The sequence below is a fragment of the Cyprinodon variegatus genome, unplaced genomic scaffold, assembly GCF_000732505.1.
Source record: "Cyprinodon variegatus isolate N-32 unplaced genomic scaffold, C_variegatus-1.0 Scaffold1048, whole genome shotgun sequence".
Classification (NCBI taxonomy): Eukaryota; Metazoa; Chordata; class Actinopteri; order Cyprinodontiformes; family Cyprinodontidae; genus Cyprinodon; species Cyprinodon variegatus.
Window position 1 is genome coordinate 153,967 of NW_015151501.1, and position 15,574 is coordinate 169,540.

The 15,574-nt window shown below is 38.4% G+C and overlaps 2 protein-coding genes across 2 annotated transcripts in view; one reads left to right on the top strand and one right to left on the bottom strand.

The window, feature by feature from the left end:
- Positions 1–1,291: 1,291 nt before the first annotated feature.
- LOC107101052 (microtubule-associated protein 6 homolog) lies at positions 1,292–8,471 on the top strand. The gene is made up of 2 exons (XM_015399807.1): positions 1,292–1,735; positions 7,840–8,471. Exons 1-2 carry the CDS (start codon positions 1,388–1,390, stop codon positions 7,915–7,917), a joined length of 426 nt encoding a protein of 141 aa, XP_015255293.1. The 5' UTR covers positions 1,292–1,387; the 3' UTR covers positions 7,918–8,471.
- Positions 8,472–9,147: 676 nt separating this feature from the next.
- yeats2 (YEATS domain containing 2) overlaps positions 9,148–15,574 on the bottom strand; it is a 32,496-nt gene continuing 26,069 nt past the window's right edge. The window contains exons 24-30 of the mRNA XM_015399814.1: positions 14,942–15,018; positions 14,764–14,843; positions 12,925–13,129; positions 12,235–12,470; positions 12,067–12,141; positions 10,930–11,003; positions 9,148–10,562 (exon numbers count right to left, since the gene is read on the bottom strand). Coding sequence (XP_015255300.1) covers positions 10,454–10,562; positions 10,930–11,003; positions 12,067–12,141; positions 12,235–12,470; positions 12,925–13,129; positions 14,764–14,843; positions 14,942–15,018 — 856 coding nt within the window. The 3' untranslated portion in view covers positions 9,148–10,453. The remainder of the gene's footprint in view (positions 10,563–10,929; positions 11,004–12,066; positions 12,142–12,234; positions 12,471–12,924; positions 13,130–14,763; positions 14,844–14,941; positions 15,019–15,574) is intronic.

Consider the following 15,574-nt stretch of genomic DNA (forward strand, 5'->3'; position numbering starts at 1 on the left):
CAGAGATCCTTCAGGACTCTGGGGCTGACTTATTATGATTAAGTCTCTCCAGGATCCATCTCCTTATTTTTACTGAAAACAAATGCAGAGAAGCAGTGGGGTCCATGGTAGAGGTGGAAGATTAGACATTTCAGGTGTGAGGAAAGGAAAAGGAAAGGAAAGCAAGATGTGTGTTGGCAGGAAAGAAGGATGCAGGTAGTGTAACACATTTCTGGGAACACATAGAAGCGTAGTGATTAGTTTACATTCTAGCATTAAGTAAAGAGGAGAAAGGTATATAAACAGCAACAGGTGGGAATAATTAGTGGCGACAGTTCGATCTAATTATGTGCTAACGGTGGCTGAGAAGTCACTAAAGAAAAGAAAATGCAACATGGAGTGAGACTAATTAATCAAAAACTGAAACAGAACAAAAATCAAAGACACAGAGACAGAGAAATATAAAAAAAAATCTATATAAAAAAGAAGATTTCATCCACAAAGGGAGGAACTGGAGTTTTTCCAACAAGGCAAATCTGCATCAATCTAGCATAGCTACTCCAATGTGCAGCCAACCTGAGAACTGTAATTCTAGAATAATTTCCCATGAAGCAAAAACCGCCCATCTAACCAAACAGATGCAAAACATATTGCAAAAGAAGCTGAAATACCCCAGATGGCACCAAACTGGTAAATGTAGAACAAAACATTAAATACAATACATAAAAAAGGCACAAAAAATGAGAAGTAACATCATTAATGTAAAAAAGAACAATAATAGCTAAAATATTAAAAAAATTGACAAAGAAGCTTTATTAAATGTTAAGATACAAAATCCAATAAATAACTAAATAATAAAGCAGAAAAAAGAACTAAGTATACACTAATTTATGCAATAAACAACATTGAAAAAATAAAAAACATTAAATTCACCTAACTAAAATTAAAGTTATTCTCCAAGATTAGTTGCTGTTTATTCTTAAATCTTTAACTATTTAAAGATCAAATTAAAAGACAACCCAGACACACAACCACCACCTAAGAACAAAAGTTGTACTTTAATGTCCTATGAAGCGTTTTCACTCTTTCTGCTACCAATACAGCAGCTTAAAGCTTTAGATTTTTTAAAAATGTGCTATCAGAGGAGCTAATAGTTCTTGAGAGCTCATATAATGAAAAACATGTTGGATAAATCAGATCTGTTCGGCTTACAAAGAGCTTTGTAAAGAAGTACAACCAAAGAAGGAAACAGGTAGGGTAGAAACTTTTAAATTGGTGTGTGAGGTATTTGCCCTTTTATGTTTGTTTGTTTTTTTGGTCAGATTCTAGTATTTTAGTTTTTAAGCATCAGCACAACATCATTAGGTCTGTAACTTCACGGCAACCCTGCTTTAAAGTCAACATACTGATGCATTTTACTTCCTTCAGGCAAGAGTACAGGCCATGGACAGGGGTGAAACCAGCCAGAAGTGCAAGGAGAAATCCAGCCACTCAATACTCCAGCCCAGGGACAGAGGCCACCCATATCCCACGTGAGACCAGCTACCAGGCAGCCTACAGCGGAGAGGTCAGCAGGTCCATGAGCGGGCACAAGGCTGAGCTCATCCCCCCATCTGCTGCCTCCATCATCCAGCCTCCCTCCGTCACTCAGCACAGCTCAGCTGCCCCGCGGGTCGGCAGGTCCTTGAACCCCCAAGGCCTTCAGCAAAGCATCCTACATGAGAGCACCGAGCACAGTGGAATAACCAAGAGAGAGGCAAGCACCTTTTTAGTTTTTAAACTAGATGGTTTCAAAGAAATTCATCAAACAGGGGAAAACTGCAGCACCCTCTTACTGAATGTCACCTGCACTTATCTCCTTCGCTGCTTTGTGCTGCTGGGGCATCTGAGTAAAGTGATACAGCATTCTGTCCCAAAGCAGCTCAAAGTGACCCAGCTGTTTAAAACAGGCCGTGTGCTGTGTTAGGTAACACTGCTGGTGCTATACTCATCACTTTGACCTGAATAGAACAGAGATGATGGGAAAGGACTTCTAAATGAGGTCCAGCTCAGCTGCAAAATAAGATCCCCTCACTGTCAATGAATCCACAAATGGTGCCCAGGTAAGCAGAAACACACCATATAAAATCACGCACATCTGATAATTCATTGTAATTACAACTCCAATATCCTAGATTATTTCATCTTTAGTCTTGTGCATCAGTGTTTGATAGAACTTTCAAATTATTATTTTTTGGTTAGTGCAAAAATGGCTAAACTTCAAAAAGTCTTGTCAAACTGGGGAGTGAGTCATAACCTAGTTTCTATCTCTGAAGCTTTTAAGTTATATGTGTAGTATATATTGTGCAATCACAACGCACTTTTTGCATGGAGCAAAAGGTCTTTGTAAGGTGAATTAAGGTTACGCTCACAATTTTTTTCACAGGAGCTAGTGCTTGTTGTATCATAGTTTGAAAATACCACGTACAAAAGCTTTTTACAACCTTTTAGATGTGTAGAAACAAATGTTATCATAACTTTCAATATTTTAAGTGGGATTTTATGTGACAGTTATTGTATAGCCACCATTAGCTTGATACTCAGATTTGAAATTAGGTCAAACCTGCTGTTAAAGAGCTCCAAAGAATGCTGCACCATTGATGCACTATGGAGTGACAGTGATATTACACACCCTTCATCCAAGCAGCTTTGAGATTTTGCAAACATAACTGCCCCTAACAAGCTTAATACATAATTTAAATCTCTGCTGTCAATTTAATCTTTTCTTTCGCATATTTTTTGCATTTTTTTATGCAAAATGATGCATGCACCTTTTACACGGTTTCTCAACACCCAACTTAGTGAAAATGTCTTTCATTCAAAGCACACATTTTTGATACTTTTTTTGTTTTGTTTTGTTTTTTACCTTTGATGTACAAACTTTTATTTTGCATGCCCGATATGGAGAAAAAAAAATATTGTTCTATTCTATTATAAACTACTGTTTAAAGATACAGCAGGATATTTTGTTGACTGGATAATCACTAGTCATGCATGAAGAAAGTCTTTCCTAAAATTAAACTACAGTAATTCCATGTTTCTGTAAAGATAGCAGGTGCAGCCTTGGAGGGAGATATGGAAACAGGAAGGGGTTGGAAATGAAACACATACTAAATTCAAACGGTCTGGCTCCTTTTCTGCTGCCCCTTGCATGTTTTCGCAGCTGATAATATTTCGTGACAGTTTGTTAGGCGGTTTATGGGAATCTCCAGAGGTTTAGTGCCATCCCTCTTGCCCACCCACAGCGCTCAGCTCCATCTGCCAGCATGGAGAATGTTCACTCTGACCTGGACCAGGTCAGGTAGTCTACCAGTCTGTGTAGCAACATCTGCTCTACTAAGCTGCAGGGTATTAAGAAACAGGAAGCTAGAATATACCGGTATGTTTTCTCTCTGTTGTGTCCTCTGGGTTTGTCCTCACATTGCCAGCTCTCATCTGCTTGTTAAAAAAAAAAAGCAGGATTAATCCACGGGAGTGAATTAAGACCTCCTTCTGCCTATTTGGATGATTTTTCTAAGCCGTGGCTGCTCTGTTAAACCATTTTTGCCACTGGGTGTCCTGTGTGATGAGCGTGGAGGTCAAAGTTAGAGATGTCAATGACAGGACAGCAACTCTAAAAATAATTCTGACCCAGTTTGAGTGAGGGCCCACAGCTTGTACAGTGAAGGAGGTTTTGCTGCTGGCAGTGTGTAGGAAGCATGCAATAAGGATTTTTCCGTACAAGCATGTGAGTATTCATTCGTCTGACGAACCCTTCCAAAAAAAAAACTGGCCTGGTGGCAAATGAAGTTGATCTCATGATAATCCACATCAGCCCACTCAGGGCCAACTCATTACTGACTCACCAACCCCCTGCAGAGGTGTCTGACCGGGCTTTACACATCCCACTCCAGCATGCCTTACACTCTGGCAGCATTGGTCCATGGTGGTTCTCCAGCTTGCATGGTGTTCTATTAAATGATGGCTTTTCCAAGCTTTGGCAGAGCCTCTGCATTTCAAGTGGTCGAACTGACTGTTACTTTCTAAATTTGACTCAGTGAGATGACAGAGGTGGGCAGGTGAACTGATCCCACTGTTCCTCAAATCAGCATCCAGACCAAAGAGATTATTTCTGAAATCATATAAGATTTTAAAAAATGCTGTGAAATCAACTTGAGATTCTTTAAATAATGAAAAAGTTTTTTTAATTGATTAACAAAATAGCAAAAGACCTCAAAGCAAGAGGCTGTTGCAAGAAAAAAAAACAAAAAAAAAAACGTTTAACCCACCAAGACTGAGCTTTTAGAGTCCCTGAACACAACACGTTATAATGCAATGATCTCAGATGCACAGTTAGATTGATGATGGAAACAATCGTTTTAAACCGCACAAAGAGGATTACATGGCCTGCTGGGACAATGCATTCTGAAAGCCACCTCCTTTCACCCACTTCTTTATTTTGCTCCATTGCCAGAAGTGGGGGTGGTGTGGAGGCGGCACAGGGCCTGTGCTGGTATTGATTTTCTGCTACAGGCAAATACGCTTTACAAAATCATTTGTGATTAGAAGGTAAAGTAATAAACAAATCAAACAAAGAAAACGGAAGCATAGTCAAAGCATGCTTGTAGTATTTTTTTTTTATTCTGCTTTTTTTATGTTCATTTTTGTTTCTGCAGCTCACATCAAACAAATTTCTATTAATTTCAATTTAAATTTAATTCAGCTTATTTATTTAAAGCGCTTACAACTAATAACTCAGAATGCGGTAAAATGTTTACCAATATAGACATGTTAGACATCATTGGAAAGCTTAGATTCTCCGCAATTCAACCACCAAGTTTTTTATGGACACAGTGAGCACCAAAGCACAATTAACACTGATATAGCAGCATGTCAAAATGTAAACATGACAAAGCAGCCACAACAAGCAAGCATGTCTTTATTACTGCTGTTCAAAAAAGACCTAATATTTTCGAGGATAAAAAAAAACAGCTTTTAGTCATGTTTGAACTGATGCAGCTTGGATTCTGTTTTACTCAATTTTCATTAATATATTCAGAAACTAGAATGTGTTAGCTTTTTAAATACTATATCACACATGTAATTTGGGCTTAAAGTTCCTAAGTTATTTACTTTTCCGGGGATGCAAAATAGGAGAGAATTTCCCAAAATGAGGTGGATGTTAAGAGGCTAAGGAAAACCGGCTTATTGCATCGACCCCTCAATAATATTACCAGGCATTGCATGAACAAAAAGTGTTCAAATAAAATCCTTTATTTGTACTTAAAAGTTTTGAAATATGTATTTTTTTCAGCCCATTTGCAGAGGAAAAGAAATGTTATCAAAAAATATAAATAGTTTTTAAAACATCCCAATACTGGTACTCCTACCGATGTATTTAAATAAATGTAAAAAAAAAAAAAAAAAAAAGCTCTGCAACTTTCTGTTTCTCTGGAGTATAAATATGAGGCACAGGGGCCATCCACTGTATGCATGCAACTCATATTTAGCATGCATAAATGAAAACACAAACACCAAGTCACCAGGTCTCCATAACAACTATTAAACACTTCCAGTATTATGGTTGCTGAGGAAGTATGCAAGAAAAATAAACCTACTGTTAAGAACAGTAAAGGATCCATTATGCTGTGAGGAAAGTGTAAAGAGTACATGACATTCTGACATGGATGATTATCACTTTTCTCTTTATATAAACAAAGATCATGGTAACAAATACTCTTCAAAATATGATACAGCATCTCTAATAAACAGCTTAAAATCAGACAGTGTGGGGATTGTTACTTTAGCTGTTTTAACCGTTTTATTGCAATGTTTGTCTCAGGAGAGAATTCACAAATAGGTAGCACTGTTCAGCAGAACAGCACTGTTTATTTGCACATAGGTAGGAGTTTGTCTTTTTTGGCCTTGATCTGTAGGAGTGAGGTGAGGTATGCAATGACTAATCTATAGTTTAAGACTGTGATGCCTTTTCAAACGTTTCAAATCATCTTTACTTTCAAATCTATCAAAATAAATGGAGTAATATATGATTAAATGTCCACTGCGTGTCCCTTATGGGCAGAACTAGTCAACTGACAATAGCTTGGTGAGTCCTGCAGGGTAGCGGCTCTTTCAACAGAGAAATATAGATCATCTGACACAGACAAGTAAATGTAGTCAAATTAAAGGGGGACATTATGCTACCTAAGTGAAAGACGCATTTATTTTAAGACTGTTTCCACATTTTTACCAGGGGTGCCAAGGGATGTTGCGAACATATGGTTCTAAGAACATTTCTGTAGGTGAGGTGCCTGGATGATTCAACGTTAAAAGGAGAGAAAACACTGTCAGTTTGCTGAGAAGAGTCACAGCTGAGATACTGTGTGAAGTGAAGGCGTTCTGCTGGCAAAACAAACTCTCACAAAATGACATAGCAGAAAAAGGGAAGGCAAAACACAGTCCTTTTTTGACTGTGGCCAAGTTATTATCCTCATTCCCTGGATTTTTACTTCCTGTTGGTCTCATCTACCTCTATTCTTTCACTTGGACCTCATCCCCATTCCCACGCTACCGGGACCACAGAGGGAAAGCTTGGTGCCAAGTTGGCAGGACTCAAAGCAGCATTGTGTTAAGATGGGGGTGAGGGAGGGAGAGATGGGGAAAATATAAGGTGAGAGGTTTGAGATCCATCATACGAATGATAAGTGGCAGCAAGCATGAAGAGGGAGGAGAGAGAACTGGGTGCATCATCTGATGGATTATCTGTTAAAGTGCAATGTTGCGTCGGGTTGCAGTCTTGTTCAGCACCAATCTAATTTAGGAGAGAGGCAGCGCTCACGCTGCACAGAGCAGAAAAGACTGAATGTGCGTGTGTGTTTGTTGGGGGGGGATGTAAAAAGCGTTTCAACAATCCAGCTTACTGAACGAATACAGCTTTCTCTGCAGCAGCCCACAGTGCTTAGAAGTACCACCCAATAAAATGCTCAAATGACATGCATACCTTATTATTTTCCTTTTTTTATTATTTACTCAAAAAGCTACAAAGGCACATTTTCATCTGCAGCTTGATAGGAGTACAAATGCAACCGAATTCAACTTGATTTAGAGTACATGTTCAGTCACACCTAATATTCAATATGCAAACTACACAAAAATAAATGGAAGCCCGTTTCTGCCACATGGAAATAAAAAATGCCAAACAGAAAGTCATAATTATGAGATACAACATTTGAAAGTTCAATATCTTATGATTATGACTGAAGGGGAGAAATTATGACTTTGAATCTCATAATTTTGACTTTTTAACTCATAATTAAGACTTTCTATTTGGCATTTTTTTAAACTTTCTTAAGGCAGAAACAGGCTTCCATAAAAACACATTATTGGCTGAGTGATAATTTTAAAGTTTGGGCTACTCATAAATTCTTCTTGTTTCAAAAAACTTCCTAAAGATGTAAAAATAATTAGAAATAATTTGTCAAACAATGATGCCCAGGAGATAATTAAGGGACATGAGATTAGAGGTTATTCTGACCAGATTTAGAGTCATATAAAGGCAGCTGCTGTTGAAATGTTTAAATATGTGTGAAAAGTTAGATTTAAGATGTTTGCATCAATGATGCAGGAGCATCTGTAGAGAAAGATTCTTTTTAATGGTTCATTCAGCTGAGGGTAGCAACTCTAAGATGGAAACAGTAACACAATCATGTCTGCTGGAGCTCAGACGCAGACCTGATGCTGTGTGACGGCACTGTCCAGGGAGTCTCTTTTCATTTCATGGAATCAGTCAGAGCACCATGGCTGCCGCTGACATCCATCTCTCTGTCTCCTTCTTTCACGCAGGAGCATCTGGTGAGGACCAAACTGCCCCCGAACCCTTCTGCGGTCTTTCAAAGCGGATCAAGGGTCTTCAACATCTGACAGCTGCTTCGACTCTCCTCCAACTCCACTTTGTTCACATTAAGTAATCCAGACGGGAATGTTTCAAGCCCATTCCACAACACAAGAATCTATGCAAGGGAATGTTGTTGTTGTGAACGCTGTTGAGCAGCAGCTTATTATCCCAGGTGGAGATTTGAACCACATCTTTTGATACTACTCTAGACTTCCTGCTCCTATAAATGAAACGCATGTCACAGAATAGCTTAGATACACTTTTCCTTTTTGTGTTTGTTTTATTTCGGTTATATACACAGAAACTGGCTGCTCTGTATGTTTGTGTTTGTGTGCCTGCTCTCTTATCTTCAACGCACAAACTGTTGAATCTGCAACAATAATCCAAGACATGATTTGTCAGAAAGTGTGTTTGCTTGTAATGCTATGCTGCGCTTTGGTGTCATTAGAAATCTGCCTGAAAACAATTTATTACCTTTACATTATGTTCACCTTTAAAGAAGATATTGTTTAGTCCATTTTGGGATAATATCTAAATAAAGAAAAAGAGCAGTTAAATGAGGTAAGATGTTGAATAACAATAAAAAATATATTCACTAGGCCTGGTGCGTGTCTTTACTCAGCTGCTGGTTCCAGATTAGAGTTCAAATCTACACATTTTCTTTTAATGGATATAAAAAATACTTTATGACAGGTTCTAATCATATGCAAAGAGGCCAACACAATTTAAGTAAATCAGTTAAATCATCAGATTATAAAAGCTTTGGGTCAATCATGAAAAACAAAGTTAGGGATTTTCAGATCTTAAAGACGATTAACATTAAAACTATCATACAGAGTTGGTTTTATATATATAAATATATTTATAATTTTTTTTTTAACAAAAATTAAACTTTTCTGAACTACATTTTTATTTATTCAAAGCTTCTTTTACTGACCACATTTAAAAGGATTTACTAAACTGTGATAAAATGAAAGTATTACCGAGGCACTCTCGGTATTTCATTGGTTACCTAGGTAACCGTGAGTTCCTCAAAATGTAGATCAGCTCTTAAGACGCCTCGAGTCAGAATCTCATTGTAGCTTTGTTTCCTGTTCACTTATGCAGACTTCACACCATCATCCCACTGTGGACATTTAAAGCTCCAAATTATTTAGAGAATCATTCTGACGATCTCTTTTTCAGTTCATACCGAAACTCTGCTTAGATTGACACACAGCTCATCCATACAAGCATGTAGATCAATGAACTTTTTAATCTCCAAGATTTTAAGAAAGATTTTACTCTGTTTATTATAAGAATATTGATCATATTTTTGGTTTGCACAAAAAAAAAAATACAAAACAGGGTTTCAGTATTTTGTACAATGGTTTCATTCGGTTAAACAGGCCAATCAGCTTACGTTTCCTTTCACTCAAAGCTCAACAGCACACACGCTCATGTTTATTAAATGACAAACACTTAATACTCACCAAATAATTTCATTTACTCTAAGAAGAACACGCATACTCAGTTGTTTAGGTACAAATAAATATTTTCATGGTAAACAGAAAAAAACTAAACATTTAAATACTATTTGAATGCATCCTAATACACGTACTGGTTATGCACACCATTCCCCATATAGAAACCATTTTGCTGCTTATTTCAGGTCTGTATTTCCACTATCTGCTCACTCTGCTGAAGCTTTGAAGGTTAAAAACGTCACTTACACTGGACAACCAAAAATTAACAAATGTCAGTGGTGAGTACTGGTGAGTATCATACATAGCATGATGGATATGACAACAGTTCCAACTATTGTGAATGATAACCACTAGCTCACAATGAAAATCATTCAACTAGTGTCAAATGTCAGACAAAAACAAGTTTTATGAAGAAAAAAAAAAGTCAGCAAACTTGTATTTTACCGTTGCATTATAATTATTTCTGCTGGCTGGGTAACACTGAAAGACATTAAAAGGATAAAGGGTATGGGTGATGATGATCACTCGTTGCCATAGCAGCAACACCTTTGGGAGAACCTCTTGTTGGATATAAAGTACCCAGAGAGAGAACACCCAGATTATCATTAGCGTTCTTAATATGCTGTAAATCACAGCTTCCTCCAGCTAAAAGAAAAACAAAAACAGAAATCCAATGCATCAAACCCAAAGAGACTGCAGGGAGGACAGTTTCTAGCTCCATAATTCACACAGGGTTTATTTCCCCTACGAGCACCTCTCTGGTATGAACACTTCATCACTGAAATAATGTTGTTATGAGGTATGAGAGAAGAACAGCTACACTGAATTAAATAACACAGACATCATGATGTGGCTTCTTTCCAACAGAAATAAAAGGCGACCACACAAAGTATTAAAAAGGTTTGTCACTCAGCAGCTCTGGAGCAAGCTGAGCCCTTCACTCATTGAGTTCATGAATTCAGCTGTTGCTGCGCCTTCTGAGCCAATGGGACCGACTATGGACGCATTTATTCACGTCAAGAGAAGCGTCTCTTCCTTATGGCTCCCCGTCCGTTTAACACGTCCGCTTCTACTCAAAGTCAGATTCTGTTTGGCCTCAGGTGTCCTTAGTCAGGCAACCCATGTGTGCATTTGTGAGGAAGTCACAGGTTGGGATGCTACTGACGGCTTGGTGGATGTTCATGGCTGTGATCTCCCTTGGTGCTCTGAAACCCAAACAGGTCCATGTTAGGATCTTACGTAAAACTCAGAACTCCACAAAACCGGAGGACCTACAAACATCATGCTGGATACCGAGCTTTGATCAATTAGGTTTATATTGTGGTGAAAAAACTGACGTAACTTTCTGCAATCTAGGACCGATATGATAATTAATCTCTAAAGACAGCAGAACCAAACCAGCACTAACTCCATGTAGCAAAGATTCCCAATACTATTTTGTTTCATGATTATAAACAAGTACATAGGAGAAAAAACAAAAAATAATCACAACAGACTGGTGGCCTGGATAAGCTGCAGATATGATAAATTAAGTGAAAAATGGAGCACTCCTAAGCAACAAAAACAGCTGACCTGTTTGGAGGAGATTTAGCGTAGGCACCAGCCAGAGCTTCTCTCAGGATATCGCTGGCAAACTGCTCTGTAGCCTGAAAAACACAGAGTCACAAGATAAAAGGAAACCTGGGAAGAGTACGTGGAAAATCGCTCAAAGTGTGTGTAGAGCTGTGAAGAAGCATTGTGCCCTCTTTGGGCTAAATGTAAAATCAGCAATCAATCAATCCATCCATCAACCCGCCCACCCACCCGATTCAAACATGTTTGATTGTTGGCAACCTGATTATCTGGACCTCTCAGAAGAGAAGGATTAGGGCAGAAATCACCGTGACAATCTTGCCGTGTGAATGCTGCACAATCCATCAGAGTGATGGTGGGCTGATCTCCAGCAGTCTATCGCAAAAAGTGGGCTACACCCTGATGGGTTACCATTCCACCACAGGACAACACATAGGTAGACATGCAAACAAGCACACACCCCAAGTAAGAATTGCAGATTAACTCAAGCGTCACATTTTTTTTTGGACTTCAGGGAAACATGCAAACTCCATGCAGAAAAGACACTAAACCAATAATCTTCTTGCTGCAAGGCAACAATGCAACAAACTGAAATAATGTGAGTCAATATGAACAGGGCTTTAAAATGATGATCTGAACTTTATTGGGAAGAAATAATCCTAATCAGCCTAGATGGCCCTTTATTTCTAATTAAAGATAACCTGTGAGATGCCCTTAAAGAAGCAAAACTTTATGTGTAATCTGAATAAATTTACTAACAGATGACAAATTTAGTGATATCTATCAGTTGAGCTTTTTGAAAGTTAATCTGCAGCTTTGCAGTAAAGAACATCTCTTGACAGTCAAACACTGTGGTGGTATGTTGGTCTTGGTTTGCTTAGTTCTTTTATAACCTGAACAACTTTTCAACAATATTGGAGCCTGTATGGTTTCTACATGAAAATCCTGAGGGAGTACGCTGGGCGCACCAGGAGAACGCTGGGCGCACCAGGAGAACGCTGGGCGCACCAGGAGAACGCTAGCTGCACCATTAGGTTCACCAGCTTGGACATAACGCTGTGCCTTCTACCTTCTAAATGTTTTCATGAAGTGCTGTCAAACTGTTTCCAGAACGTTTAAAAAGAAGCAGGCACTGACCTTTAAAATCATTGCTTCGATTACTGGAGCAAACACATTCTTCTCCACTTCTACTGGTTGAAATGTTACGCCAACCTGAAAGAAACAAAAAGGTCATAGCAAAGCTCCCCCAACAAACAAACAAACATAAATCAGTAACTTTCAGAAGCTCTGAGAGGGGCTCCAAACCTGCTGAGCTGTTTCACTGATAAACTGAGAGGACATGCAGGGACCGAGGAAAAACTTGGGCTCCACGTCAGTTTCCTGCTCCTCTTCCTTGACCTTCAGCTTCTGGCAGGGAGGAGTCACTGTGACAATGTCGACTATTTCATCATCTTCCTCCTCAGGTTCAGTCTTCAGCAGGGCTTGCATCTGTTCCAACCGCAGAACCAGCTCCTCATAGTTGCTGAGGGTCGATGGGCACTCTGGAGAGTTTTTTGGGTTGTAAACGAGAAGCTTTTCATTTCAATTCAGCAATATGATAATAAGAAAAACATCCTATTTAAAAGAAAGTGAGAAACGGAACAAAAGGATGATTATCATGGGATCTGGCCAGGCTATGACTCACTGAGCTAAGCAGCACCGTCTCTCACCTTTCAGAGACAAAAGACTGGATAAATAAGGTCTGTCTCCGTATCAACAGAGTTGGCGTCACAGAGTCCACCTTCACACTCAACAGACCAGAATTCATATTACTTTATCAAGTGCTAACTGCAGAAGCATTCATTACACCTACGCATTAAACACTGAGCAGGAAACAATTGTTCACTGAAAACAATAGAATCCAAAGATCTGCCCCTCCCCCCTTTGAATTTAAAGAAAGTATTTGGGAAGCGCTGCTTAGAAACAACAAAATGTCAAACATAGGCAGAAGCCTACCAGGTTCGTTATCGATTTGTGTGAGGATGTCCTCGATGGACTCATCATCCTTCCTGAGTTGGGGCTCAGGGTCAGGTGGAGTGAAGCCCCTTTGTCGGCACCACTGGACAACCTCTTTGGTCTTTGGGGGTGTAAGGGCCTGTAGCCGAGGTGAGCGATCCAGGACGTCCTGGACAACCCGTTTCACTGCAACTGCACGCTGAAGCTACGGAGAAACAAACTAAATTATATCAGTAAAATAATTTGCCTTGCTCTACTTATGCTTTTAGATTTTCTCTTATTAAGTTAGAAACTGTCAGTACAGTGTTCTATCTTTTTTATACCTCTACCATTCTGTTATTTTTATACACTTCTTAAGGTCCCCATTTGTGTGATCGCTTTTGCTGTAATGCTTTTGCTGCTGTAACACCACAATTTCCCTATTAAGGAACAAGAAAGGGATTTTTTATTCTATCCTATAATTGATTGCTCAGATGTTTGGTTTAACTTTGTACCTTAAAAACTGTAACAAGTAACATATTTTAGATCACAAGCTTCCACTGTTGTCGGAGGTTCCCCAGGGTTCCCCTATTCTTTTAAGTTTTTTTCATCTTTAAATTTGTGGTCACATTTTTAGGTAATAGGGCAATTCCATTTGTGCAGTAATGATAAAGCCCTCTACGTATCTTCAAAGCCTAACCCCACTTCCACCTGCAATTGCATAGATTCCTATACAGGAAACCAATTTGCTTTGGATAAATCTCATAGATTTCTTCTTTATGCTGACGACTTCCTATTCTTCCTTTTCTCGTTAGGAGCTTCCATGTCATCTTAAGCTTTGAAAATCGCATAAAAAATATAAAATTTGTTTAACTTAGTTTACATGGAAGCCAGTCAATAGCAGTAACTAACACCTCTTTTCTTGTTTAGTCTGATTACTGCAAAAGACATTCACCTGTGTAGCTCCAGACCTCCTTTTATTGATCATATTACTGCAGACAAACAACTTCAATGACTTCTCTCTAAACTTCAGCTCACTTTCAAATCTCTTCTTAACTTTAATCTCCAAGTCTCCTTGATCTCAGACGCACCATCACTCCTCCAGTTCTCTCACTGCACCATCTGCTTACTTGTTTAACTATCAACCCTTCGAAATTCTCTTTTTTCTCTTCAAGTTGCTTTTAATGTCTGATGTAGATTTTTCTTTATATCTTGTTGATTTCTTAATGTTGTAAATGGCAAGTTTCTAGATACTGTGTTTTTTTTTTTTTTTACATTGTAATTGCTTGATGGGGGCCATAGGGGTTGCTTAAATCACATATGTTATTAAAACAGATAAGCCCAATAAAAAACAAAACAAATGGTATAGTCTGTAATTAACTTTTCACTAAGTATAAGTTTATTGCAATCCATATAAATAAGAAATTAGCTGTACATATCCATGTTTGGGTTTGTCCTATAAATGAAACTTAGAGCAATGAGTTAAAACAGGCTAGTTGTTTAAGCTATTGATAAACTTGTTATAAAGGGACAAGATGACGAGGCAAAGATACAAATCTGACCTGACAGAAAGATGAGACAAGCGTAAAGCTCACTACGACACAAAACAGCCCAAAGGCAGATTATAATCAAACTCATATCAACTTGGAAACGATAAATTAAGCTTTGTTAACAGACGCTCTTTTCCCACTTAGGTGCAGGTGAAATATGAAGCTAATCAAACTTGATCTAAACATCTTCTAATTCAAAGTGTGGCCACATGGTAACTGAGCAATTACACAGACAGACACAAAAAACAGACTAACTGTAGCTTGACCATATAATAATTAATAAAGTCTGTTATATATTTTTTTTTGTTACCTCTGATGCTCTGCGTTTTCCAATATTCCAAGAATAATACTGTTCTACTGAAGAAGCACAGAATGGATGGGAATCCTCAGCTAAACAGAGACAGAGATTTTAAAACATACCGTGGGAAAAGTGCACAAGAACAATTAACTGGGTGTTAAAAATGACCAATGAAGGTGAAGCTACTTACTCTTATCTGGTACAATTAGAGGGAACTTCTTGACCACAGCAGTTAGCAGCTGCATCATCGTTTCTATGTGTTCAGTGCTGAGGGAAGAGGCAATCGTTATGGTTTACTACCACAACATTTAATGCATTTGCATTATTACACATTCATTACCAACACATTATACCTCTACATCTTTATCAGTCATATTTCCCGTCGTAAAGATTCAGTGTTAAAGAATGTTTTATTATAATTATGAACCTATTGGTCACAGGTTTTGATTAGAGATGGAGTCAAGGCAGGTTAATCCAAGACTTTCTAAAAATATTTCCTGGCTCTATTTGTTTTTACGTTTACATCTTTTATTGTCATTTTGTATACACAGAGTGCAAACAGAACGAAATTTCGTTTTGTACAGCTCTCATGACATTTCGATTTCTTAAAGTGAAGAAGTGAGCACCATTACCTCAGTTAATGCAAAAATTAATGGAACAACGGTTATCTAATCTACCAAATTATTTCTTGCTATTAAAGGGATAGTTCGGGATTTTTGACATGAATCTGTATGGCATCCCCATCACCAGTGTCATGCAATCACACTGACTTACCCCTGACAGCATCCTGTGAGCAGAGTTCTCGTCCAGTTTTGGTCAAGCC